Source organism: Chroicocephalus ridibundus, unplaced genomic scaffold (assembly GCF_963924245.1).
Source record: "Chroicocephalus ridibundus unplaced genomic scaffold, bChrRid1.1 SCAFFOLD_92, whole genome shotgun sequence".
In the NCBI taxonomy this organism is placed as follows: Eukaryota; Metazoa; Chordata; class Aves; order Charadriiformes; family Laridae; genus Chroicocephalus; species Chroicocephalus ridibundus.
In genome coordinates, this window is record NW_026961708.1 from 311,908 (window position 1) to 337,574 (window position 25,667).

General features: G+C 50.0%; 2 protein-coding genes across 2 annotated transcripts; one reads left to right on the plus strand and one right to left on the minus strand.

Annotated features, from left to right (window-relative positions):
* Window positions 1-12,374: 12,374 nt before the first annotated feature.
* Window positions 12,375-13,734, plus strand: LOC134509571 (kelch-like protein 10). The gene is made up of 3 exons (XM_063322129.1): window positions 12,375-12,517; window positions 12,565-12,708; window positions 13,203-13,734. The coding sequence occupies exons 1-3, from the start codon at window positions 12,375-12,377 to the stop codon at window positions 13,732-13,734; spliced, it is 819 nt and encodes a 272-aa protein (XP_063178199.1).
* A 10,738-nt stretch (window positions 13,735-24,472) lies between these two features.
* LOC134509603 (kelch-like protein 10) lies at window positions 24,473-24,874 on the minus strand (the record flags this gene model as incomplete). Its single annotated transcript, XM_063322172.1, has 1 exon — window positions 24,473-24,874. A coding segment is annotated over exon 1 (402 nt), but the record flags the coding sequence as incomplete, so codon positions are not given.
* Between the last annotated feature and the right edge of the window lie 793 nt (window positions 24,875-25,667).

Consider the following 25,667-nt stretch of genomic DNA (forward strand, 5'->3'; position numbering starts at 1 on the left):
CACGGCAGCGGCTGCACGACAGGGTCTCCTCTGGAGTGGGGACGCTCACTTAAGGTTCTTCTCCTCGAGGCTGAGAGATTCCTTGCCGCAACAGATTCTCGGTAAGTGACTAATAGCATGCTAAACTTTGAAATCTTAGCTAAGGGATCTAAGGATTGATTGCGCGTATAGAATCCTTTAGACATAAACCGTTGACCAAGTCTGGGACTAGGATTGGATCCAGCCGCAGCCAGACTCCTCGCTGAGAAGGAGTTTAGAAAGCCAGGGGGTCCTTTCTGAACCTCGGGACTCAACGGGAGGGTCTCCCTGAGAGCTTGTCTGACCCCGGCCTCTATGCAGTAAATAATCAAGTGTGCCCTGGCATCGAACCTCGTAAAACACTGTCGCATTCACTGCTAACTTTGTTAAATCACTGTTTTATGTTAATAAACATTTCACTACTCTCTTACAAGTGAAGTTATTCACTCGGCTCGGCCCGCGACACCTGGCCTAGTCAGCAGGATGTCAGGAGTTATCACTGATTATTTAGGGAGGCATGGAGTGAACCCGAGCCCCAGATTCTCAGAGGAATGGGCTGGTGATAATTGGTCCAATTGGGAAGTCGTTGAAGAGTACTTGAAAGCCATTAGGGGCCCTACAAAGGATGGAAAAGATAAGGGAGTCGTCTGTAAAATGTTAGGCACTTGTTTAGAAGCCGTGTACCAAGACAGGGAGAATAGGAATAGGAGAGAGCAGGAATTAGAGAAGGAAATAGAGAGCAGGAAGGCAGCTGAGTTACTGATACCTTTTAAAAATGAACAGCTGCAAAAACGATTGCAGGAAGAGAAGGAGAAAAGGCAGAAATTGGGAGAAAAGGTCGAAATGATGCTTATGCAGGCTCCCCACCCCCCTGACATCGTACAGATTAGGAAACTGATAGTATCCCCTGAAGATTGGGACGCAAACATTTGGGGTGATCCCGATGATAGCGAGTCAGAAGACGACGTTCCTTTTTTCCCCACAAATCCTCCTGAATATGAAGCCAGACCCATTGTTAAAACAGAAGGAACTGCGGGATCTCGGGGTGCTAATCCACGGCATACCACGCGAACCAGTCCCTGGGGTCCGCTGCAAGGGACAAATTTGCAAGAGAGATATAGCAGAAACCCCGGTGACACTGAAACTGAATCCTTGTGGCGAGTATGCTTAACTGGCGGCGACCGAATCATGTTAAGCCGGTGTGAAAAATAGTGAAGGTGTTGTTGGCTTTCGCCATAATAACAAGGCTATAAATCTTTGACTTATAAGGATAACTAACCTTTAGTAAATTAGGAAACATGAGAAACCTCAAAGATAACAACTAACAGCAACTATGAAGAAAAACATCATGAAGAAAAACGTCCGAGAGAAACAAAAGAGAACTTCCCCAAAAGACTCCACAAGTGATTAACAGAAGGAAACAGATGCAGAGGAGAAGGGAGCTGATGATAATCGATCCTACCAGAAGGAAACACATGCACGGGAAAAGGGAGCTGATCCTACCAGAAGGAAACAGCTGCATGGGAAAGGGGAACTGAAGATCATCGATCCTCAGAAACAATTCAGAAGGAAGCACACACATAGAAGAGAAAAAGGACTAATAATAATCAATCCTTATCAACAATTACTCTGTCTAAAAGAGGTGTTATAGTTGAATTTAAAATAAATCGAGTCCGAAATAGATTCAATAAATATTTATTGAGGTAGGAAGGCAGAAGCAGCGCTGGGCGGCCGGGGAGTCGCAGCTCCACCAAAGGCTCGCAAATTCAAGCAAGCTGAGCAGCTCTTTTTATCTTCACGGAGGTCGGTTTCGACATCTTCAGTACGCCCCGCTGTAGCTTCTTGCTTGAGGTAGTTTAGATAAAATGTCGCTCACAGAATCAGCTCAAAATAATACATTCCGATAACATTGTGGTTAAGCTTTTTGTCAAACAGGAGTTCCCATGTTGGTGTAGCAAGATAACATTGTGGACATGTCTCTTCTGGTTAAACAGGGAGTTCTCAAGACTGCCACAATGGGTTCGTTCCTCTTGCTTAACTCGTTTGATCAGCAAATCACCTTTAGTTACTTATTACAGAGGGAATACGTATGCAATATTGAATGTATATAAGACATGGTTGAAGTGTTAGCTGGTGTGCCTCTGACTTGAGTCATGCACCCAGCGCTGTGCTTTTGCTTTATTGGCTCTGTCCCTATAATAAACTAAGTGCCATTTCTCTTTAAGGGATCTGGCTATTTATTACAATTTGGGGGCTCGTCCGGGAGAATTCACTTGGTCCCAGTGGGCTCCGAGACCCCGAGCAGGAGGTGCACCCCACCGATTTCGGCGGCCTGCTCACAGGACTTCCCGGTGCCTGTTGAGACTCCAAGCTGATAATGCCACGAGAGGAGGGACTCATAAAGCAAAAGGGGTAAGTCTCCCCAGGAAAACCCGCGGTAGCCCATAATTCTTGTGCACGAAGACCCAGGCAAGAAAACAGGACTGTAAGTACTGCTTGGTTGGGCGGGTTTGGGGCTTGATTGCTGCGTGTGTGGAACTCGGACCGGACAGTCCGGATCTGGGGAGCGAGTGTGGAGTCTTTCTAAGCGCGGTTCCAATCTCCCGTGAGGGAATTGTCCGGTGAAGAGACGAAGCGTCAGAGATTGAGTGAAAGACAGCCCCGGGAAAATTGGGTGCTTGACTGCTGTGGTGAGCGGAAGACAGCCCCAGGGAAAAGGGGAGCGGGAAAGTGCCGGCAGATATACCCCAAGACAGTCCTTTGGGGATAAAATTGGCTCATTGGAATATTGATCCGGCTACTAAAAATAAGGCTAAAGTTAAAATGATTCAGTATTATATGATAGAATGGACAAAGGAACCTCTACGAGCAGACCATTTGTATTGGCCTAGATATGGGCCCTTTGAAGGGTGGATGTGCCAGGCTTTAAACCTTTGTGTAAACTCTAAAGAATCCTTCAGCCCAGAGGAGAGGGAATATGCCTCCTGCTGGAAAGGGGAGATTTGGCCAAAAGGAGTTAGTACCTTTAAAATAGCTGAGATCTCAAGGGAAGGAAAGGAGAAGCGGTGGGATCCTCTGGAAGTTTTGCCCCCTCCCTACCGCCTCCCTCCAAGAGCCCCCCCTTCTCCTGGAAAAGAGCTGACACCTGGTGCTAGGAGAAGGTCGGACAGGTCTCAGAGGTTCATTGAAACAGTATCACTTCCAAACTCTCCTAGGTCATGGCGGAAACCTTCTGTTAAAGTCAAGGAATCGGAAGACCAAGACACGGTGCAGGAAAGCCCAGGAGTTAGTTTATTCCCCTTAAGGGAAGTACCCCTGGGGGGAGCACAAGGGGGGATAGGATTTGTAAACGTTCCTTTGACTCCCACTGAAGTCAGGAACTTTACAAAGGAATTAAAAGGGTTACTGGAAGATCCAATAGGCCTATCAGAAAAATTAGACCAATTCCTAGGCCCTAATATTTATACCTGGGAGGAAATGCAGTCGATAATGAGTATAATATTTTCTCCCGAAGAACGGCAAAGGATTAGAAGAGCTGGGATGAGAATTTGGGAAAGGGAAAATCAGCAAGGCCCACCTGGGGACCAGAAGATGCCAATAGTACACCCAAATTGGAATCAAAATGATGTAGAGGGTCGCAGGAACATGAGTGATTATGGAAATGTAATTATTAAAGGTTTAAAAGAAGCCGCTCCTAGAGGGCAGAATGTAACCGAAGCATTTGATGGGCAGCAGGGAAGGGAGGAAACCCCGACCGAATGGCCTGAAACGCTGCGACCTGACATGAGACAGTGCTCAGGAAGAGATTCAGAGAGTCCCGCGGGGCAAACATTGCTGAGAGTTCCAGTTGTTACACGCGCCTGGCCAGACATTCGAAGAAAATTAGAGAAACCAGAGCACTGGCAGGATCGGGGCCTGAACGAATTACTGAGGGAAGCTCAGAAAGTATATGTACGAAGAGATGAGGAGACGGCTAAAGCAAAAGCTGAAATCATAGTAGCCACCGTGAGGGAAGGAAATATTCAGAAAAATCGCAGGGTGATGGGGGGGATGGGACGGAATCCTGAGAGGCGGGAGGAGACTTTTAGAGGGAACCAGATCCCTCCCAGAAGGGGACCATCGGGAACTGAGAAAAGGAATGAAGGAGGTGGATGTTTCCATTGTGGGAAACTTGGGCATTTTAAGAAGGAATGTCCTCAAAGGGATAAAGATCAGAAAGTGTTTAAAGAAATTGAGGATTAGGGGTGTCAGGGGCTCTACCTCCTGGAGGACAGCTATCACCTTGAGCCCGTGATAAACCTAAGAGTGGGCCCCAGGAGGAGGTATTAGAATTTCTGGTAGATACAGGAGCTGAGCGAACTTGCGTTTGTAACATACCGAAAGGATGCGTTATAAGTAAAGAAGTAATTAATGTAATGGGAGCAAAGGGGGAAAGTTTTAAAGCCCCGGTGATCAAGCAGGTGGTTTTTGAAGGTAATGACAAAATAGGTGTAGGGAATATTTTGCTAGTGCCTGGAGCTGGGTGTAATCTGTTGGGAAGAGACTTGCAGATCCAGCTGGGGGTTGGAGTAATCCCCGAAGAGGGGAAAATGATTGCAAAAATATTAAGTCAGGAGGACGAATCCAAAATTAATCAGCAAGTTTGGGCTGCAGCGGACATATAGGTTGGTGCAAGACTTACGGGAGGTGAATAAGAGAACTTTGGCTCGGTACCCTGTTGTACCAAACCCTTATACCCTTCTGAGCAAAGTTCCCCCGGAACACAGCTGGTTTAGTGTAGTGGATTTAAAAGATGCGTTTTGGGCATGTCCCCTGGCTGAGGAAAGTCGAGATATCTTTGCTTTTGAACGGGAGGACCCAAACACCAGACGTAAACAGCAGCTTAGACGGACAAAGCTCCCTCAAGGGTTTACGGAGTCTCCCAACATGTTTGGACAGGCTCTGGAAGAGCTGTTACTATCTTTTCACACCCCTCCAAAAACTCAAATCACTCAGTATGTAGATGACTTATTAATATCAGGGGAAGAGGAAAAATTAGTCAGAGAAGTAACAATTCAGTTATTAAACGTTTTAGGAGAGAAAGGTTTCAGGGTTTCCAAGGGAAAGTTACAATTTGTAGAACCTGAAGTACGATACTTAGGGCATATAATAAGTCAGGGAAGTCGCAAATTAAACCCCGAGAGGATTGCCGGAATAATATCCCTCCCACCCCCAACTACAAGAAGAGAAGTAAGGAAGTTATTAGGACTACTAGGGTACTGTAGATTATGGATGGAGGGGTATACCCGGGCGGTGAAATTTTTATACGAAAAATTGACGGGGGAAGATAAGATAGAGTGGACACAGAATGACAATGAAAAACTAGAAGAACTAAAGTCAAAACTGATAAAAGCTCCGGTTCTGAGCCTACCATCATTAGAGAAACCCTTCTATTTGTTTGTCAATGTGGAAAATGGGATAGCCCATGGAATTTTGGCCCAGGAATGGGGAGGGGTGAGGAAACTGGTAGCGTACTTATCAAAATTATTAGATCCAGTCAGCCAAGGTTGGCCAAGCCTTATGAGTAGGAGAAAAGATATACATAGATGGATCATCTAGGTGTATACAAGGGAAAAGAATGTCTGGATATGCAATAATAGATGGGAGTAACATGACGATTATAGAAAAAGGAAAACTGCCATCTAATTGGTCTGCTCAAAGCTGTGAGTTATACGCCTTCAAAAGAGCATTAGAATTTCTAGCACATAAGGAAGGAACTATTTATACAGATTCTAAATATGCATTTGGGGTGGTACATACTTTTGGAAAAATCTGGGAAGAAAGAGGATTACTAACTTCAAAAGGAAAAGGACTAGTAAAGGGGCATGTAAAGGGGCGTCAGAAAGGATTAACACCAGAAATAAGGGGAAATAATCCAGCTGACCAAGAGGTGAAAGAGGCTGCTGAAAATGGGGAAGAGAAATTATTAGTTGTTCAACAGAGAAAAGAGGAGCGAGGTAATATTCCTCAATTCACTGAAGCTGAAGAAAAGGAATTGACTAGAATAGGAGGAGAAAAGACTCCGGAAGGAAAATGGGTGTTACCTGATGGGCGTCAGATAGTAAATAAAACATTAGCAAGAAAAATATTGGAGGAATTGCATAGAGAAACCCACTGGGGAACACAGGCCATTTGCGATCACTTTCTTAGAAAATGTGGATGCACAGGGGTGTTCGGAGTAGCTAAACAAATCACCGAGAGGTGTATAACTTGCCAAAAGGTGAATAAAAAGGTAATGAGAAAACCCATCCATGGGGGGCGGGAGTTGGCCTTACGCCCCTTTCAAAATATACAAGTGGATTTTACAGAACTCCCACAAGTCCAAAGGTGGAAGTTCCTCTTGGTATTAGTCGACCATCTTACCCATTGGGTGGAGGCAATTCCAGTCACTAGAACATCGGCTAATGTAGTAACAAAGATCCTGCTAGAACAAATTATTCCTAGATACGGAATGGTTCATAGAATAGACTCTGACAGGGGAACACATTTCACCTCCAAAATAATCACCCAGAGAACTCAAGCCTTAGGTACTCAATGGGAGTTACACACTCCATGGCACCCCCAAAGCTCAGGAAGGGTTGAACGAATGAATCGGACTTTAAAAAGGAGTTTAACCAAAGTAATGATAGAAACTCAACTGTCATGGGTCAAGTGCCTCCCTTTAGCATTACTCAGGGTTCGAACTCAACCCAGAACGCATCTCGGAGTCTCTCCATATGAAATGATGTTTGCTTTGCCCTTCTTGGCTTCACAGCAGGAAATGGCTACTTATGAAGGAGGGGAGGCTAGTATTAAACAATACGTAATGCAGATTGCAAAGAACTTGGAACAACTAAGAAATAAAGGGTTGCTCCCACAAACTACCCTGTTGGATTTTAAGATCCATAACATTAAAACTGGAGAACGGGTTTTAGTAAAAACATGGAGAGAGCAATCTTTAACTCCTCAATGGGAAGGTCCCTTTCAGGTGCTGTTGACTAGGGAAGCTGCAGTACGGACGAAGGAAAAAGGGTGGACTCACGCCAGCAGAATAAAAGGACCAGTAGAAGAACCTAGAGACTGGACTCTGACTTCAACTCCCGGGGACACCAGACTCACCTTAAAACGCCAACCAACGCGGTGATGTATGGGAGAGGAACTGAATAACAACTTAGAAATCACAGAAACTTGGGGAGTGAAACCAGAACTTTATCGTTGGTTTCGGGTACGGCCGGGGCAAACCTTAAGGAAAATTAGATATCCTCCTTGGGGAAGAGCACTCCCGTTACAGACAGGAGGGTCAGGGTTGTATAAAACTGAAAACTCTCTGTTTGCACTTGCACGTGATTTATATAAAGAAGATAGTCGGCTATATCCTAACCTTGAGGAAGAACTACAGCCCCCTCCAGTACCCCGTAGTATACCTTGTCTGATACATCCCTGTGCTAGACATCATAGTTGGGTGAAGTGCGAACGTTTAGGTTGTAAGCAAAATTGGTATTACCGTTCATCCCGAAGACATCCCTTCTGTTTAAATTGCCGGAAGCAAAATTCGAGTTTGGCTCAAACTCAGATACGATATACCAATATCGTAACATTGATTTGTGGGTGGGAATTGCTAGTGCCGGTTCTGTGGGAAATTCCTGAAGAATGGTGGGAAACAGTGGTTTCTAAGTGTAAACACCGATTTGCTTGGAAAAAGAGATAAGAACCCTACCTGCTACAAGAGCCAGGGATACCGGATGAAAAGAGGATGGAGGGCAAGACCAGGCTGGCCACTGTACTCGCTGCCAAGAAGAATTATTTCTCGGCTGTTGGAAGCACCCCAATAGGCATGAGAGGTAGGAGTATAAGCCATACTGGACCTCCACTCCTCGTATTGTTATTAGCGGTATCCTTAGTACCCAGTAAGGAATGCATGAAGTGTTACCGGCAGGTCTCCTGGAATAGGAAGATGGTTTCCACGATGACAGTGCATTCGCATATCAACAGCCGCTGTTATAACTGCCGTGAGTTAACAGTGTGCAAATACGACCAACACGAATACTGGGTTGGGAAGAGTTTAGGAATAGGCGGAACAAGACTAGGAGTGCATTGTCCTAGAGGGGAGCAATGGCTCTGCTTTACTAAAGCCGGGCATTGGGACATATCAGACGGAGGTGGGGTACAAGATATGATAAAAGCCGAGAAAAAAGATATGATAAAAGCCGAGGGGAGAAAGGCTGAGGCTCTCGGAGACTTTGAATTGGCCAGCCATGGCCACCAGGCTTCAGCTCATCACTTCTGTGTCAGATGACCCTGTCCTCCCTGTGAGACCCCCTCAGAGCAGCTGTACCCAGCTCCAGGGGGGCAGATACGGCCTTGGCATTATGGCAAGGTGCTTCCTGGGAGCAAGATCTCTCACGGGGGCACTGGGAAACCCTCCTCAGGCCTGGATGCCCGAGAAACATCTCTGCACTGCTCCATATCTCACCGAAACCAGGGACAGAGGAAGGCTGCTGTGGTGGCCTCCAAGAGAACCAGCTCACCTGGGCTGTTCTGCAGCCACCAGCTGCCTCTGCTGACAGACGGGTCTCAGCGTTGCTCTGCAAACGGCTGCCACCTCCCTGCAGGATGCTCTCCAGCGCACGGTACGTCTGCACTGAGTCTTCTCGGGGATGAAGTCCCAAAGGGAGGGATGGGGTTTGCTTGGCCCCCATTCCCAGGGTGCCACAAGAGAGAGCTGCCACCCCCAAATGGCCTGTGTGACGTGGACACCACACACGAGCTGCAGACATGGGTCAGGACAGCTCTGGGGAGCAGCAAGCCATTCTGTGGTGCCCCCGGCGCTGGCAGAAAGCAGAGCCGGAGACAATGGGGAGAAGCCCAGGGCAGCCAACGGCAGGGTGCAGCGCCCGCAGAAACACCCAGCTCCTTGAGCCTCGGCGCTGGGGCTGCAGCTCGAGGCTGGCACTGGCTGGGGCTTCGCTGGGAAAAAACAGGCAGGGGTGACCCTGACACCCCACGCGTGTACCTCGTCCCACGATCTGGGAACATGTCCCTCTGCCCATCGTCGCCACGGGGTGCAGAAAGCAGCGCCGTTGGCCCTGGCGTGGTCCTGAGCCATGTCTCAACAGATGAGTCTTTAACCAGCAGGCCTAAAAAGAGGGAAAATTGCCCAGAATTAAGCTGTGCTCAAGTTTTTGCAGGCAGTATGATTTTTTGAGCTGCCTGGCGGTGCCGCTCCTGGGGAGTGCTCCAGACCCAGGGCGGCTGCCTGTACCTGCGAGCAGGCGGTGCAGTGTGCGCAGCGGGAGCCAGCGGTGGTTTGTGTGGCTGTTGGACGGGTTTGGGCTCTAAATGTGCCCATCCTAGTACGCCTGGTTCCTTTCTCCTTACAGGTTGTATTTAGAGCTTAAGTGGTATTATTTTAAAAAGCAAACAAACAAAAAACCGGCTGAGTGATTCCTGCCCCCGCCCCGAGCTGGGCTTTTTCCCCACAGTCCTGGCCACTCTGCAGGGCGACATTCATCACCAATTTTAGGCAGCAGGACTGAGCCCAGGGAAGGGCTCTTCCCGGCAGCGCATTCCTTGAGGCGCCTGGTAATTCCTTGAGGCTGCCGGGGGATGCTCAAGAAATGGAGACAGCTGCCCGTAATTGCTATTTGTGGTCCCTCCTCATTGCGCTCTGTCTGGCTCCCTGCCCCCATCTTTTAATTCCTCCCTCTCTGTCTCTAGCCCATCACTATTTTTTCCTTTCTCTTTCTTTCTCTGGACGGCTCCCTGACCTTATGTTTTTCCTCCCTCCCTCTCTGCCATACAGCCTGTTTTTGTCTTTCTATATTTGTCTTTCTCTCTCTGGCTCCCTGTCTCTCCTATAGCCCGTTGCTAGATTTTTCTTTCTCTGCGTCTCTCTCCCCCGCTCCCTGTCCTTCTCTATCGCTCTGTCCACCTTCCTGGCCTCATCTTCCTCGCTGTCCTGCAGCCCGTCCCCTTTCCTGCCTGTCTGCCTGGGCCTTCCCTCTTCCCTCTGGGCCTCCATCCCGCTCCCCGTCCCCTTTTGCTCTTCCCCCACCTCAGCCCTGGAGGCCGTCGCTGTTCCGTCCTTCTCCGCCTCCTCATCCTGACCCTGTCCCCTGCCCTCCATCTCTTTCCCGCTCTCCCCCTGCTCCTCACCGGGATTTCTCCTCCCTCCACTCCCTGCCCAGCTCCCCCCTGCTCTCCCCGTAGTCTCTCTGTCCCTTCCCACCCCTCTCCGCCGCTCTCTCCCTCTCTGCCCTCCTCCCGGCTCCACCGGGGCTCCGGGGCCTGGCCCTGGGCCGGGGCAGCCCCGGGGAGGCGGCCCTGGTTCCTGCGGGGGTCAGAGGGCGGGAAGGGGCTCCCCAGGGCACGCTGGGAGCTGTAGTCCCGGCACCGGGCTCCTGGCGGCCATCTTGTGTCGGGGGCTGCAGCCTCTGCTCCCGCCGCGGCCCGGTCGTGTAATTGCTGTGATTTTCGCTCTCTAGAGATCACACATACTCTTGTTTTTCTGACCACCAGTCTTAAATAACACACACAAAACCTACACTAAGCCCATCATGAATCAGCTAAAAATTCTGAGTCGTAAATTGTAGCCCGATCCTTTAGCACCATCAGTGCTGCTCACCTTTCCTTTCTGAAGGGGGAGATTACTGGCCTTAATGGTTTATGTCCCTTCAGCACTGACCTTTCAGCCGACGTCTGCTGAAATTCACAGAGACAGGCTTGGTATGGCTGGGTAACTATAGAATGAAATAATTACCTCGGCCTCGTCCCTCCTTCTTAGAGACCTGATTTATAGAAGGTTCCTGCATCAGCTGAAAAGGCAATGGATGTTTTGGAATCTTTTTCAGAGAATCAAATGGCCTAAAGACAATCATAAATGAGCTGAAAAAGCCTACTGGTGGACCCTCTCCCTTAGAGAGAGGGAAGAGGGTGAGGCCCCACACAAGTCAGAGGACCCCCTCCCCTCTCGTCACCAGGCAATAGGAGGGGATGGCAGAGACGAGGGGGACTGGAAAGAGGTCCCTGCTCGGGGAAGCAGGAGAATCCCCTCCTGGCCCCTCCCACTTTCCCAGTTACCTTTCCAGAACAGGGGTTCCTCTGGAGATATCCCTCTGGAGATACTCCAAAACCAATATGGGACCCCCATGACCCCTCCCAAATCCCCTCAGGAGCACACAAAGCCTCAGAAACACCCTCTTCACCCCCTAATCCCCTCCAGGATCCTCCAAAAGGAGGGGCTGGAGCCCCTCTGCTGGGAGGACAGGCTGAGAGAGTTGGCGTTGTTCAGCCTGCAGAAGAGAAGGCTCCGGGGAGACCTTAGAGCGGCCTTCCAGTCCCTAAAGGGGGCCTACAAGGAAGGATGGGGAGGCACTCTTCGTCAGGGAGTGGAATGAGAAGACAAGGGGTAATGGTTTCAAACTGAAGGAGGGGAGATTTGGATTGGATATCAGGAAGAAATTCTTTACTGAGAGGTTGGTGAGGCACTGGAACAGGTTGCCTGAGGGAAGCTGTGGCTGCCCCATCCCTGCAGGGGTTCAAGGCCAGGCTGGAGGAAGCTTTGAGCAGCCTGGTCTGGTGGGAGGTGTCCCTGCCCAGGGCAGGGGGGTTGGAACTCCATCATCTTTAAGGTCCCTTCCAACCCCAACCATTCCATGCATCTGTAAATCCCACCCACGGGACACAAAAAGCCCTCAATATCCCCCACGGGGAACCCCAAAACACCCATGGGAACACCCCCCCCAGCTTCAATTGACCTCGACATGGCTTCATATGTGGTCCTATCTGCTAGAATGGGGTCTTTTCCAGAGACTGCCAGTGGCGTTGCCGTTTTCCTTCTTGTATGGGATTGAAAATGCAAACACCAAATGGGAAGACGATGAGGATTCTGTTGCAGTTCCTGTATTTCCAAGAAAACTTCCAATCCTGCGGTATTCATGGCATTTTTACTGGCATTGGTGGAAAGAGGCGGTTTGCATTTTTAGGTTGCCTTCGGCTTTCTGGCTGGCTTTGCAAATCTGGCTTGTGCTGTGTGCTCTGAGGAAAGGTGGGCCTTGACCCTGGTAGCGTTGCTGCTTCAAAGCGCTAGCTCTTGAGAGAGCTTCTCTTCAGTACAAGTGTTTGTCAGGTACCAAGCTTCCAAGGCCAGGCTGGCAAGAAGTTCTCTTTTCCAGCTACGGTCCATGTTCCTGGCAAGAATGCCTTACAGTGAGCAATAGACACTGCTGCTGGGTTGGACAACTTGCTTTGTCTCTCTATTTTCCAGTTGGCCAAAAGTCTCTTGCCCTTCTTTGCTTTCTTTTCCAAGCTTGGGCTCTTTCCCAGTCCCAGTCCCCGCCATGTCTGTGATGTCATTATGGAGCACGTTCCAGAGCCAGCAGACAGGCAGGGGTTCTACTACTACGCCGGAGGGAGGGCAAGGACAAAGTGTTGTAAGCACCCCAGAGTGGCAGAAGCGTCTCCCACTGCCTCAGGCTTGGAGGTGGGTGACAGCTTGCCTCGTGGCGCATACTCCTCCTCCTCACCCAGGGAGAGGAAGATGAGCGCTGTGGCTTGCACCGCCTCCCACGGGCTTTGCCCGGAAGGGACACCAAGCGACGTGATCATCAGCGTGGACGGCATTGAATTCAACGCACACAAGATGGTCCTCTCTAACTGCAGTGCGTACTTCAGGTGAGTGCTTGAAAGAGGAGGGGATGGGGCCAACCAGCGCTCCCTGCTCCGTGCCACACTGTGCCTGGCTGTATCTCCAGCGCTTCCCTCGGCACTCCAACTCTCCTCCGGCAGTTCCCCCTGGTCCTGCTCCCTGCCCAGGCACCCAAAGGCCTCCACAAGCTGGAAGTGGTGTCTGAGAAGGCCCAGCTAGGGTGCGGGGCTGGGAGCGTGGCCAGCCTGGCTGCTCTGCTGCCAGGCGGGAGGCTTTCCTTCCCCACACACGGGTACTCTCTGCTGTTCTTCTTGAAGCCAGGTGCCCACTCGCCCTGTGGCTCCTCTTGAAAACAAGCGGCCAGTAAAGCCTTCCTTCATCAAACTCCACGGCCTCCCAGCGTGCCTACTGCTAGTGCCCAAACGGGTGCGCGGGGAAGGAGGCACAGGGGATAATGGGCTCAGGGTTTCCCACAGCAAGGCCGCTTTCTTCCCCAGCAGCACTCTCTTGGTTTTTTCAGGGCTTTGTTCTCCAGCAACTGCAGCAGTGCCGACAGCAACGTCTATCAAATCCACGGCGCTTCCCCTGAAACGATGGGGCTCCTCATCGAGTACGCCTACACCGGCACAGTGCCCCTCACGGAGGACAACGTTGAAAGTTTGCTCGTGGCGGCAGACCAGTTCAACGTCCTGGGCATCGTCAGCCTGTGCTGCCACTTCTTAAAAGCCCAGCTGTGCTCGGAAAACTGCGTCGGCATCTGGAGATTCACCCACTACTACTACTGTGCTGACCTGCGAGAAGCAGCCCACGAGTTCATCCTGCATCACTTGGAGGAGGTGAGCAGGGTGTCCGCAGAGTTTCTGGAGCTCTCCTTCAATGACCTGCAATGCCTGCTGGAGAAGGGGGAGCTCCCTGTGAGAGAAGAGGCCACGCTGGAGGCCGTTCTCACCTGGGCTGCTCATGACCTGCCCAACAGGAGGCAGCACATTGTCTTCTTGCTGAGCAAGGAGGGCTGGAGGAGTGGACAGAAGGGATTTTTCTTTTTAAAATAAACTCTGTGTTTCTGACAGTCAAGACTTTGCTCATCACTTGTGAAGTCAGACCTTGCCAAGGGTAGGAACTTGTAGTCCACGTTCCCCGGACTCACACGTCCCTCATCCAAATCGGCAAGTCCCATTTCTATCAGTTTCATAGGATCGAGATTTTCATCGGTGTCCCAGAAGGTCCTGTTGACCAGCTCCTGGAAGAGCTGGAAGTTTGCTCGCCTGCAACTCGCGGGCCTGGCTTTACTCTTGCCCTGGAGACCAGCTTCAGGGCAGGTAAGACTGCGCTGGGGAAGGGATCAGCAGCGAAAAGGGCCGACGCAAAGCTCTTTTGGGGGCTTTTGGAAGCCAGCAAAAGCCCTCGGCCTGTGCTGAGGGCTGTCAGCTGGTGGGCGGGCTGCTGAGGGAGCCTGGGGGCGGAGACAGCACCTCCCCGGATCGATCAAGCCACCAGGTTATAGGAAGCCTCCGGGAGGGCAGGGACTAGCCCTTGCCCAGAGCGAGCAACCAGTGCTCCCCCCAACTGGCCGTCGAGTCACAAGGTCTCGCTTGTGTCTAGAGATCCAGCCGTGGTTGCTACCCGGTCGAAGGCGGCTGTTAAAAAAACTGTGGGCACCCAGACAGAGGCCCCGCGCAAACATGTGGGCATCCAGGCCTCTGGCTGCAAAGAGTGCCGGAGCCTGGCACTCGCCATGGAGGGCAGCAGAGACAACACCTGTGTCAGATGTGAACAGGTAAACGATCTGCTCATTCTGGTGGCTGACCTGAAGGAAGAAGTGGAAAGGTTGAGGAGCATGAGGGAATGCGAGAGGGAGAGTGACTGGTGGACCCGCTCCCTGAGAGAAAGGGAACAGGGTGAGGCCCCACACAAGTCAGAGGACCCCCTCCCCTCTCGTCACCAGGCAATAGGAGGGGATGGCAGAGACGAGGGGGAATGGAAACAGGTCCCTGCTCGGGGAAGCAGGAGAATCCCCTCCCGGCCCCTCCCACCTTCCCAGTTACCTTTGCAGAACAGATATGAAGCCCTGCAGGAGGAACTGGCTGTTGGAGAGGAGGATGAGACACCCAGGCCAGGAACGTCAGAAAGACCAAGTCGCCATGGACCCAGCATCACAGCTGGCTCCAAAAGGAAAAGCAGACGGGTCATTGCAGTGGGTGACTCTCTACTGAGGGGGGCGGAGGGGCCAATATGCTGTCCAGACCCACTTCACAGGGAAGTCTGCTGCCTCCCTGGGGCACGGGTCAGGGATGTGTTAGGCAAACTTCCAGCCCTAGTAGACTCCTCTGACTACTAACCCTTTTAGTATTGCAGGTGGGTAGTGATGAAGTGGGTAGGAGGAGCCCAAAATGGATTAAAAGAGATTTTAGAGCCTTGGGGCAATGGCTTAAGGGGTCAGGAACACCAGTTGTGTTCTCCTCTATCCCTTCAGTGGCAATCATGAATGAGGAAATTAACAGGAAGAGGCAACAGGTCAACTCGTGGCTCTGGGACTGGTGTTATGGGCAGGGCTTTGGGTTTTTTGATCACAGGCTGCTATAGGAGTCACCTGACCTGCTGGTAGCAGGTGGAACGCACCTGTCCCAGAAGGGGAAAAGAATTTTGGGGCAGGAGTTAGCAAGGCTCCTTGACAGGGCTTTAAACTAGATATGAGGGGGGAAGGGGAGACAAGTGGGCCTGTCAGGAATGAATCCAAGGGAGGCATGCCAGGGCTTGAAGGATGGTGGGCTAGTGAGGACTCTCACTCTGACATTTCATTGGAGAGAAGGGGTTAACGCTTAGAAATCATGGAAGCACCTGAGAGGGGTCTGGTGGGAAATGGGGCCCACACCCACAAAAAGGTGCTGGAGTCATTAGCACATCTGAAGTGCATCTCTACCAATGCACGCAGTATGCGCAACAAACAGGGCTTGAAGCCATGATGCACCAGGGAAACTATGACATAGTGGCTATCACAGAAACGTGGTGGGATGCCTCACATGACTGGAGTGCCACAATCGATGGCTACAAGTTCTTCAGGAGGGACAGACAGGAAAGGAGAGGTGGAGGAGTGGCCCTGTATATTAGAGAATGCTATGAGAGCACAGAAATCGAGTATAGCGATGACGGGGTGGAGAGTGTTTGGATTAGGTTAAGGGCCGATAAAGCTGCTATCGCTGTGGGAGTCTGCTATAGACCTCCCAACCAAAGCAGTGAGGCAGACGAAGCTTTCTATAAGCAGCTGGGGGAAATCTCGTGATCACTTGCCATTGTTCTTGTGGGGGACTTTAACCTCCCGGCTATCTGCTGGGAATACAACACAGCTGAGAGGGAACAATCCAGGAGGCTCCTGGAATGTGTGGAAGATAACTTCCTCACACAGCTGTGAAGTGATCCAACCAGGGATGGTGCCCTCCTGGACCTGCTTCTTGTGAACAGGGAAGAACTTGTAGGGGAAGTAAAGGTTGGTGGCCGTCTAGGGCACAGTGATCATGAGATGATCGAATTTCTGATTCTTGGGGAAACAAGGAGAAGGGTTAGTAAAACTGCCACCTTAGACTTCCGGAGGGCAAATTTTGACCTGTTCAGAAGACTGCTGGACAAAGTCCCTTGGGAGGCTGCCCTGAAGGATACAGGAGCCCAGGAAGGCTGGACATACTTCAAGAGAGAAGTCTTAAAGGCACAGGAGGAGGCTGTCCCTGTGTGCCGAAAAACAAGTAGGCGGGGAAGGAGACCAGCCTGGCTAAATAGGGACCTTTGGCTGGACCTCAAGAGCAAAAGGAGAGTCTATGACCTCTGGAAGAGGGGGCAGGTCTCTCATGAAGACTATAAGGATATAGCGAAGCTATGCAGGGAGAAAATTAGGAGAGCCAAAGCGCAGCTCGAGCTCAACCTAGCTACAGCTGTTAAGGATGACAAAAAATGTTTCTATAAATTCATTAACAGCAAAGGGAGGATTAGGGAAAATCTCCCTCCCTTACTGGATGCAGAGGGAAACATAGTCCAAAGGATGAGGAAAAGGCTGAGGTGCTCAATGCCTACTTTGCCTCAGTCTTTAGCAGTGGAACTAACTGTTCCCTGGGCACCCAGCCTCGTGAGCTAGGAGACAGGGAGGGGAAGCTGAATGAGGTCATCGCAATGAAAGAGGAAGTGATCTACGACCTGCTACGCCGCTTGGATGCGCACAAGTCTATGGGACCGGATGGGTTACATCCAAGAGTGCTGAAAGAGTTGGCAGCCGTGCTCGCCAAGCCACTTTCCATGATCTACCTGAAGTCGTGGCTAACTGGGGAGGTCCCAATGGACTGGAGGTTAGCAAATGTAACGCCCATCTACAAAACAGGCAGAAAGGAGGATCCGGGAAACTATAGGCCTGTCAGTCTGACCTCGGTAGCAGGGGAGGTCATGGAGCAGATCATCTTGAGTGCCATTACAACTCATATAATGGACAAGCAGGGGATCAGGCCTAGTCAGCATGGGTTTAGGAAAGGAAGGTCCTGCCTGACGAACCTGATCTCCTTCTATGACAAGATGACCTGACTATTGGATGAGGGAAAGGCTGTGTACATTGTTTACCTAGACTTTTGAAAAGCATTTGACACTGTCCCCCACAGAATTCTCATGGAAAAACTGGCGGCTCATGGCCTGGATGAGCATACGATCTGCTGGATCAAGCACTGGCTGGATGGGCGGTCCCAGAGAGTGGTGGTCAATGGAGTTAAATCCAGCTGGCGGCCGGTCACAAGTGGTGTCCCTCAGGGCTCGGTGTTGGGACCGTTTCTGTTCAACATCTTTATTGATGACCTTGATAAGGACATAGAGTGTATCATCAGCAAGTTTGCAGATGACACGAAGCTAAGCGGGAGCGTTGATCTACATGAGGATAGGGAGGCTCTACAGAGAGACTTGGACAGATTGGACCGATGGGCCAATGCTAACAGTATGAGCTTCAACAAGGCCAAGTGCCGGGTCCTGCACTTGGGCCACAACAACCCCATGCATCGCTACAGGCTTGGGGCAGTGTGGCTGGAGAGCTGCCTGGCAGAAAAGGACCTGGGGGTTCACATTGACAAGTGGCTGAACATGAGCCAGCAGTGTGCCCAGGTGGCCAGGAGAGCCAATGGCATCCTGGCTTGTATTAGAACTAGTGTGACCAGCAGAAGGAGGGAGGTGATTGTCCCCCTGTACTCAGCACTGGTGAGGCCACACCTGGAGTATTGTGTCCAGTTCTGGGCACCTCAATACGAGAGACATATCGAGGTGCTGGAGCGAGTGCAGAGGACGGCAACAAAGCTGGTGAAGGGCCTGGAGAATAAATCTTATGAGGAGCGATTGAAGGAGCTGGGAGTGTTTAGTTTGAGGAAGAGGAGGCTGAGGGGAGACCTCATCACTCTCTACAATTACTTGAAAGGCCATTGTAGAGAGGTTGGTGCTGGTCTCTTCTCACAGGTAATTAGCGATAGAACAAGAGGGAATGGCTTCAAGCTGCAACAGGGTAGGTTTAGGCTGGACATAAGGAAAAAATTCTTCACAGAAAGAGTGGTCAGACACTGGAATAGGCTGCCCAGGGAGGTGGTGGAGTCACCGTCCCTGGATGTGTTTAAGACTCGTTTAGATGTGGTGTTAAGGGATATGGTGTAAGGGAGAACTTTGTAGAGTGGAGATGATGGTTGGACTCGATGATCCCAAGGGTCTTTTCCAACCTAAATGATTCTATGATTCTATGATCACAGATATTGAGCCACTTCCCACGGAGATGCTACAATTGTGCGATGAAATTGAGAAATGTATGATACAAAGCTCTTGTCAGGCCTTATCCTGAATATTGTGCCCTATTTCTTGTCATCTGTGCTCGAGAAAGATGGATTGAAACAGAAATATACCCAGGGCCACCCAAACTGGATAATCAAGGGAATGAAGAGCCTCTCTCTTCAGAGGAGATGGAAAGATTTGGCTGTTTTAGCCTAGAGAAACAAAAACTAAGAGAAGAGATGATTGCTCTCATCAGTAGGGCAGCTACCAAAGGAGGGAACAAGGACTTGTGAAGGTAAAGAATAATACTGGCAGAAGAACAAAGAGATGTAGCCTGGAAGTGAATAAATTTGGGCTGGGAATCAGAAGAGAATTTCCAAGCATCGGAGGAGTGAAATTCTGGAACAACACTGCAATAAGAGACAGAGCGTGGTACAAAAGAAACTGGTTTTTAAAACAGCAATTAGTAAGATTGAGAACGTGATTATCCAAAGCACTTGCTGTGACAGCAGGGCTCCTTCCAGCTCTACCCTGGTGGTTCGATGCGATTGACCCCGTCTTTGATTAGAAAATCAACAGAACGTGCAGCTAAAGGCAGGGAGTATGTTTCTGATGGAGAGACTTTGCAGAATTTATTTGGAAAACACCTCTTTCAGTCATAGAGAAAGGGAATAGTGGAGCAACTTGCCAGCCAGCCATTGCAACTGAACAATTACTCAAAATACAACAATTTTGCAAGATGACATTTTTTTTGGAACTAGATAAGAACTAGAAATGATAAAAAATGGACAAATGTTAAAAGTAGTTAATTTTCAACTTGATTTTTAGTTTGGGATTTGTTGGTGTTTTTTTTATAGCAAAAGCCCGTTGAGAAGATCAGTCAGAATATGACCAGATAAATACCACTCACTTTAGAGAGCCACATTGATTTCAAAAAATTGACCCAAAAAAACCCAAATCCAAACCAGTTTCTCCAATAATGGATTGATGGCGATGTTCATCTCATCATCCATATGTCAGGATTTTTCACATCCTTATCAGGCAGCGACCTTTAACAGATGAATCGGCAAGCTAATTCTCCATTTGAGATCTGTTGATAACTGCTCGGATCTGTAAAATTGATGCATTTGGTTGCAACCCTCACTTTGGCAATCTGCTTTTAAAACTGCAGTGGAGGCTAAAACCTGCTTTTTATGTGCATAAGGCAATAGTGCCATCTCGTGGGAAACACGCTGCTTCGTGCCTTGTGGTGGGCAAAAAGAGCTTGGAACCTTTCTTCACACAAATACCTCCTCAAGACAAATAGATTTTTATTTTTCTTTAAGTTGGCTCCCTCCGGTTAGCATGTAAACTTAAAGCATCTAAAATGCCCGCTAACCTTTTCTGGGTAAGGTTCCGCAAGGATTCGCCTCTGCTCCAAGATGCTCTCCTACAAATCCCGGCCCCAGCGTCCTGTTTGGGTACAGCCCAGGAGGAGCAGGAGGGTCCCGCGGGCAGGAGGGAGAGCACCCAGCCCAGCTCCGACTCTGCCCGCAGGCAGAGCAATGCTGCTCGGCGTCCGCCAGCAAGACCAGCCTCGCTGGGCAAGCACATGCCACGAGTCCTCAGGTCTGCTGTATGTGCAGAACATACACACACAGGTGCCAGTCACATCTCAACCCTGCTTCTCCTGTCGACATTTTTGCTCCATTTTATCTGATTTTGTGCCTCTACCTTTTTTGGCAGAGCCGAAACACAAGCAGCACTTGCCACACCGAAGAGCACTGGAAACCTTTTTACATTTAAAATATCATTCATCGTGCAGAGGGAAAACAACGAGGATTCATCTGTTTCTTCCACGAGCAGTGGAAGAAGCATGGCAGGAACAAGGCCCTTTCTTCCAGAGAGCTCCGCCTGCATCCTCCTTGGTGAAGAAGGCAACTGATTAACCCAAATTGCCTTCCTGTTACACAAAGCAAGTGTTAAACAGAAACCCTCTGCCTCCTTCAGATTCCAGCCTTTCCTGCAAGGCTTCTCCTCCTACCGCCACGCTGGTCCTCATCTCAGCCCTGGTCAACCTGCTTCTTGGTAAGCAAGTAAAGCTAAATGCCAGCACAGCTTTTTTTCCTAGATCCCTGTTAAATGTTGTGAGTTCTGGAGCCATCTGATAGATATTAACCGTAAATAAGAATTAAATAGGATGCTGTATTCACAGCAAGTTTCCGTTTGCAGCCTGCAGTCAGTGCTTCAAGACGCTCAAGAATGAATCTCAGGCTGGTGCTTCCATGATGCTGTTGGTTCAGCATTACCAATGAAGCCAAGCGTCAGGAAAAATGGGAAACTATTACCTTCATTTATCATTTGTATGCTCTTGCCAGTAGTATAAAATTGGGATTTCTATTTTAAAATACCAGTATAATAAAATAAGGAGAAGCTGTCACACCTACCAATTTTGTCTTCCTGTATGAGGCTCTGGACTGTTCCCCTGGACTGTTATACATGTAGGGTAAGACAAACACACGCTCCCAAGCTTAAAATTCCTGAGATGGACAATCTATCACAACTCTTGATAAACTGTGCTGGTATAGTTACAGCAGTATCCACAAAAAAGACGACAAGCTTACAGAGAAGAGATGTCACCTTGCGTTTTGGCATCAGACGTTTGTCCATTTGCAATAACAGCAATTGAGATCTTGTTTAATTTGGTTTAAGCTAAATTCAGAGCAGGTCAGGTGCTGTTAGTGTAAGATACAAAGAGCTTAGGCTTGGTATTTTATTAATTCTCTAACAAAATAACCAATTTACAACACAGTTTTGAGGTACTATTTTAAAACACCCCGTTCATTCAGACTAATTGAAATGGACACATTCTTTAGAGTCCAGTTAGTCATTCCTGAAATTCCAGTCTGGGTGAGAAAAACATACGGTGGTACTACTACAGGTGTGTGGTAATGATTCGCTTCCTTGTGGCATGTAAAGTGCTTCCGAAGAATAAAACATTCCATTGCTGATCGACACATAAAACCATAAAGCACGGATAAAGGTTTGGGAAAAGAAAGTCTGTCTACGCAACGTGCACTACAAGCAGTATTACAATAGGAACAACTTACCCCAAAAGCAGTCACAAAGCTTATACCTAAGAAACAGGAAAAAAATGATAAAATAGCCCTTCAGATTTTCTGAATTTTACATTTGCGTCACAAGAGATTCTGATAAATCTTGGTTGTAAGCTATTTAACAGAACTACATATTCTAATATTTCCAAAACAATGATATAGAAATTTTATAGAATATACTTTGTGTGATTTTTCTGAACTGCAACATTTTGGCTTACTTTTTAATTAACACAGTACTTGAGAATCACACTTTACCAGAAAAGAGATAAAACTTGAAAAAGACTTGTCACTTTTTAAAAACTGTTCATTTTTTATTAACTAAAATGACTCAGCCATAAAAAGTGCAAAGTGTATAAAAGTCCATAGGGCAAAATGGTTTCTGTGAATAGAGGATGATGCTTCCAAATAATCAACGTTTGTCTTGTCCATGCTGGTGTGGGGGCACGTGTATCATCAACACAGAAACAGGTTTTCACTGAAGGTCCTGAATGCCGTTCACATGGGGAAGCGTCATATCTGCTTGTGATAAATTGTATTCCTCTAATCTAAAATCCCAAATGCCAGCTACTGGAGTCAGTCGCCGAGGTGCGCTGGCCTGATCGGCAGCGGAGTGGCAGAGCTTGATGCACAGGGGGGTCTCCCGAGGCAGGGAAAAGCCAGGGCGGTGGAGAGACCCACCAGGAGGCAGCAGCTCTGGTGGAAGACGCTGATAAGGTGTGGGCATTGACAGAGCCACAGCGGCTACCCCACACCGATAGAAAACAGCCTGGGGACTAGAAGTGACCAGGAGCGCTGCAAGCAGAGTGTGGCACAGTCTGCGTGGCAGGGCATCATCCCTCTACCAGCTCAAAAGGTGAGCTCCATTGGTGGTCATCACAGTCTCAGAAGGAGCAGAGCTACCGTATCCACCTGGCAGAAAGCCACGTCGTCTGCACTCACCGGAATGGATGTGGCAACCCAGACAGAGCTCCAGTGAAATCATGCGGGTCTTGGGCTGCAAGGCTTGCCAGAGAATTTCACTAGTAACGGAGGGCAGCAGTGAGAACAGCAGCGTGAGGTGGACGATCTGCTCAGCTTGGTGACAGGGCTACAGGAGGTAGTAGGAAGGTTAAGGAGCATCAGGGAGTCGAACAAAGAGATGGACTGGTGGAATCATGCTCTGCCCTCCCTGAGACAGAAACAGGAACAGCCACCAGAAAAAACCCAACAAGATCAAGGGGATCCTGCAACCTCCCCCTGCCAGGCTATGACAGTAGCTTCAAGGAAAGGAGCGAATGGAGGCAAGTCCATGCCCAGGGTGGCTGGAGAACCCCCTCCTTGCCCAGCCCACCTTCCCAGGTGCCACAACGCATAGTGCAAGGGCCGCCAAAAGAGACTTCAGGGCCTCGGGAGGGTTGGTAAGGAAATCTGAACCACAGGGTATTTTCTCCTCTCTCCTTCCCCTTGTGGGCAGCAACATGGGAATAAATAGATGGACACAGACTATTCGTACATGGCTCCGTGGCTGATGTCACCCACACAATTTTTGGGTTTTCGAGAATGGGGTGGCCTGCACGGCACAAGGTTTGCTGGCGTCAGATGGGATTCACCTTTCTGAAAGGGGGAAGAGGGTCTTTGCTCCCGAGTGAGCAGAGCTCATTGACAGAGCCTTAAACTAGGCTTGAAAGGGGAGGGGGGCAATATCAGGCTTGCCTGTGACAGGCAGTGGGACAACAGCCCAAGGCAGAGGGTTGGGGTGCTAGTGCGGGCCCTCAGCCTGTTGCTCTGACACGTGCTGGCAACACTGGAGGACGCTTGAAGTCTTCCAGAGATGAGGGAATGGCTCCTGAGGTAATGGGGGGGAGCCAAAGGGGGAGGAGTCAAGAGGGGAGGAGAAAAGAGGGGAACACCAGTGAATAGCTCAAAGCAATTAAGGTGTGTTCCTCTAAGAAGGTGACATGGCTGACAGACCAGCTAAAGTGCCTCGACACCAATGCATGCAGCACGGGCAACAAACGGGAGGAGCTGGCAGCCACCGTGCTGCTGGAAAGCTGACACCTAGTTGCCATTCCTGAAACCTGGTGGGACGAATCCCATGACTGGAGTGTGACTGTCCATGGCCAGCAACAGGGGAGGAAGAGGGGGCAGAGGGGCTGCCCTCTGGGTCAAGAAACGGGTAGAGTGTGAAGAGCTGTCTCTGAAGAATAGCCAAGAGCAGGTTGAAAGCTTACGGGTAAGAATTAGAGAGCCAGGCAACAAAGGGAGCCTTGGGGTTGGTGTCTACTCCAGGCTGCCCGATCAAGGGGAGCCTATTGACGAAGCCTTCTTGCTCCAGCTACAGCAGCAGGCATCGCGCTCACAGGTTCTCGTCCTGCCGGGGGACTTCCGCCACCCCGACAGCTGCTGGAAAAGCAGCACGGCAAGCTGTAGGCAATCCAGGAGACTCCCAGAGCCGAGTGCCTTGAAGATAACTTCTTAAGCCAGGTCACAGACAGCCCCACCAGAGGAGCGGCCATACTGGACCTGAAGGGCACCAACGCAAATGAGCTAATGGGTGACATCCATGGGATGATGTGAGGCAGCCTGGGCTGCGGTAGTCGGGCGCTGGTGGAGTTCACAGTCCTGAGGGGTGTGGGCGTCGGGGGAAGAATAAAGTCAGGACCCTGAATCTCACAAAAGCAAACTTCCAGCTCTTCAAAGAGCTGGTAAATAGGACCTTCCGGGACACTGATGAAAATCTAGTTCCTATGAAACTGATAGAAATGGCACCTGCAGATTTGCATGAGGGACGTGTAAGTACAGGGAACATGGACTACAAATTCACACCAGTGCGCACATATGAGTTCAAAAGTTTTAAGCAAAGTCTTAACTGTCAGTAATGCTGAGTTTATTTAGAGAAAAAAAATCCCTTCTGTCCACACTTCCACCCTTCCTTGCCCAGCAAGACTACCACGTGCTGCCTCCTGCTCTGCAGGTCATGGGCAACCCATTTCAGAACGGCCTCGAACACGGCCTCTTCTTTCACAGGGAGCTCATCCTTCTCCAGCAGGCGTTCCAGCTCATTGAAGGAGAGTGCCAGAAACTCTGTGGACACCTTGGTCACCTCCTCAAAGTGATGCAGGATGAACTCGTGGGCTGCTTCTCGCAGGTCAGGACAGTAGTAGTAGCCGGTGAATCTCCACATGCCGATGCAATTTTCCAAGCACAGCTGGGATTTTAAGAACTCGCAGCACAGTCTGACGATGTCCAGGACATTGAACTGGTCTGCCGCGATTAGCAAACTTTCAACGTTGTCATCCGTGACCGGCACTGTCCCGGTGTAGGCGTATTCCATAAGGAGCCTCATCATTTGTGAGGAAGTGCCTCACACACACAGCGGCCTTGCTGTGTGACACCCTGACCCCATTATCCCCTGTGCCTCCTTCCCCGGGCACCAACTTGGGCACTAGCAGTAGCCATGCTGGGAGGCCATGGAGTTTTATGAAGGAATGTTTTACTAGCCGCTTGTTTTAAGAAGGAGCCACAGGGCAAGCGGGCACCTTGCTTCAACGCGAAGAGCAGAGAATAACGGTGTGTGGGGAAGGAAAGCCTCCCGCCTGGCAGCAGAGCAGCCAGGCTGGCCACGCTCCCAGCCCTGCACCGTATCTGGGGCTTCGCCAGACACCACTTCCAGCGCTGCTGTTCCATCTGAGCTTGTGGATGAATTTTGGTGTCCAGGGAGGTACCAGGACTAGGGGGAACTGCTGGAGGAGAGTTGGAGTGCCGAGGGAAGCGCTGGAGATACGCGAAGGCACAGTGTGGCACAGAGCAGGAAATACTGTTTGGCCCCACCCCCTCCTCCTTCAAGCACTCACTTGAAGTACGGACTGCAGCTAGAGAGGATCATCTTGTGAGCAATGAATTCAATGCCGTCCACGCTGATGATCCCATCACCCAGCTTCCCTTCTGGGCAAAGCCCGTGGAAGGCGGTGCAAGCCACAGCGCTCACCTTCCTCTCCCTGGGTGAGGAGGAGTATGTGGTGCGAGCCAAGCTGTCGCCCACCTCGACGCCTGAGGCAGTGGGAGATGCTTCTCTCTGGGGTGCTTACAGCACTTTGTCCTTGCCCTCCCTCCAACATCAGAGTGGAACCCCTGCCTGG

Excerpts from the sequence above, each read along its gene's own strand:
- LOC134509571 (XM_063322129.1), top strand. The coding sequence starts at position 12,375 with ATGTCTGTGATGTCATTATGGAGCACGTTCCAGAGCCAGCAGACAGGC. Across the intron at positions 12,518-12,564 it reads CCACTGCCTCAGGCTTGGAG|GGAGAGGAAGATGAGCGCTG; the intron begins GTGGGTGACAGC and ends CTCCTCACCCAG. Across the intron at positions 12,709-13,202 it reads AACTGCAGTGCGTACTTCAG|GGCTTTGTTCTCCAGCAACT; the intron begins GTGAGTGCTTGA and ends TGGTTTTTTCAG.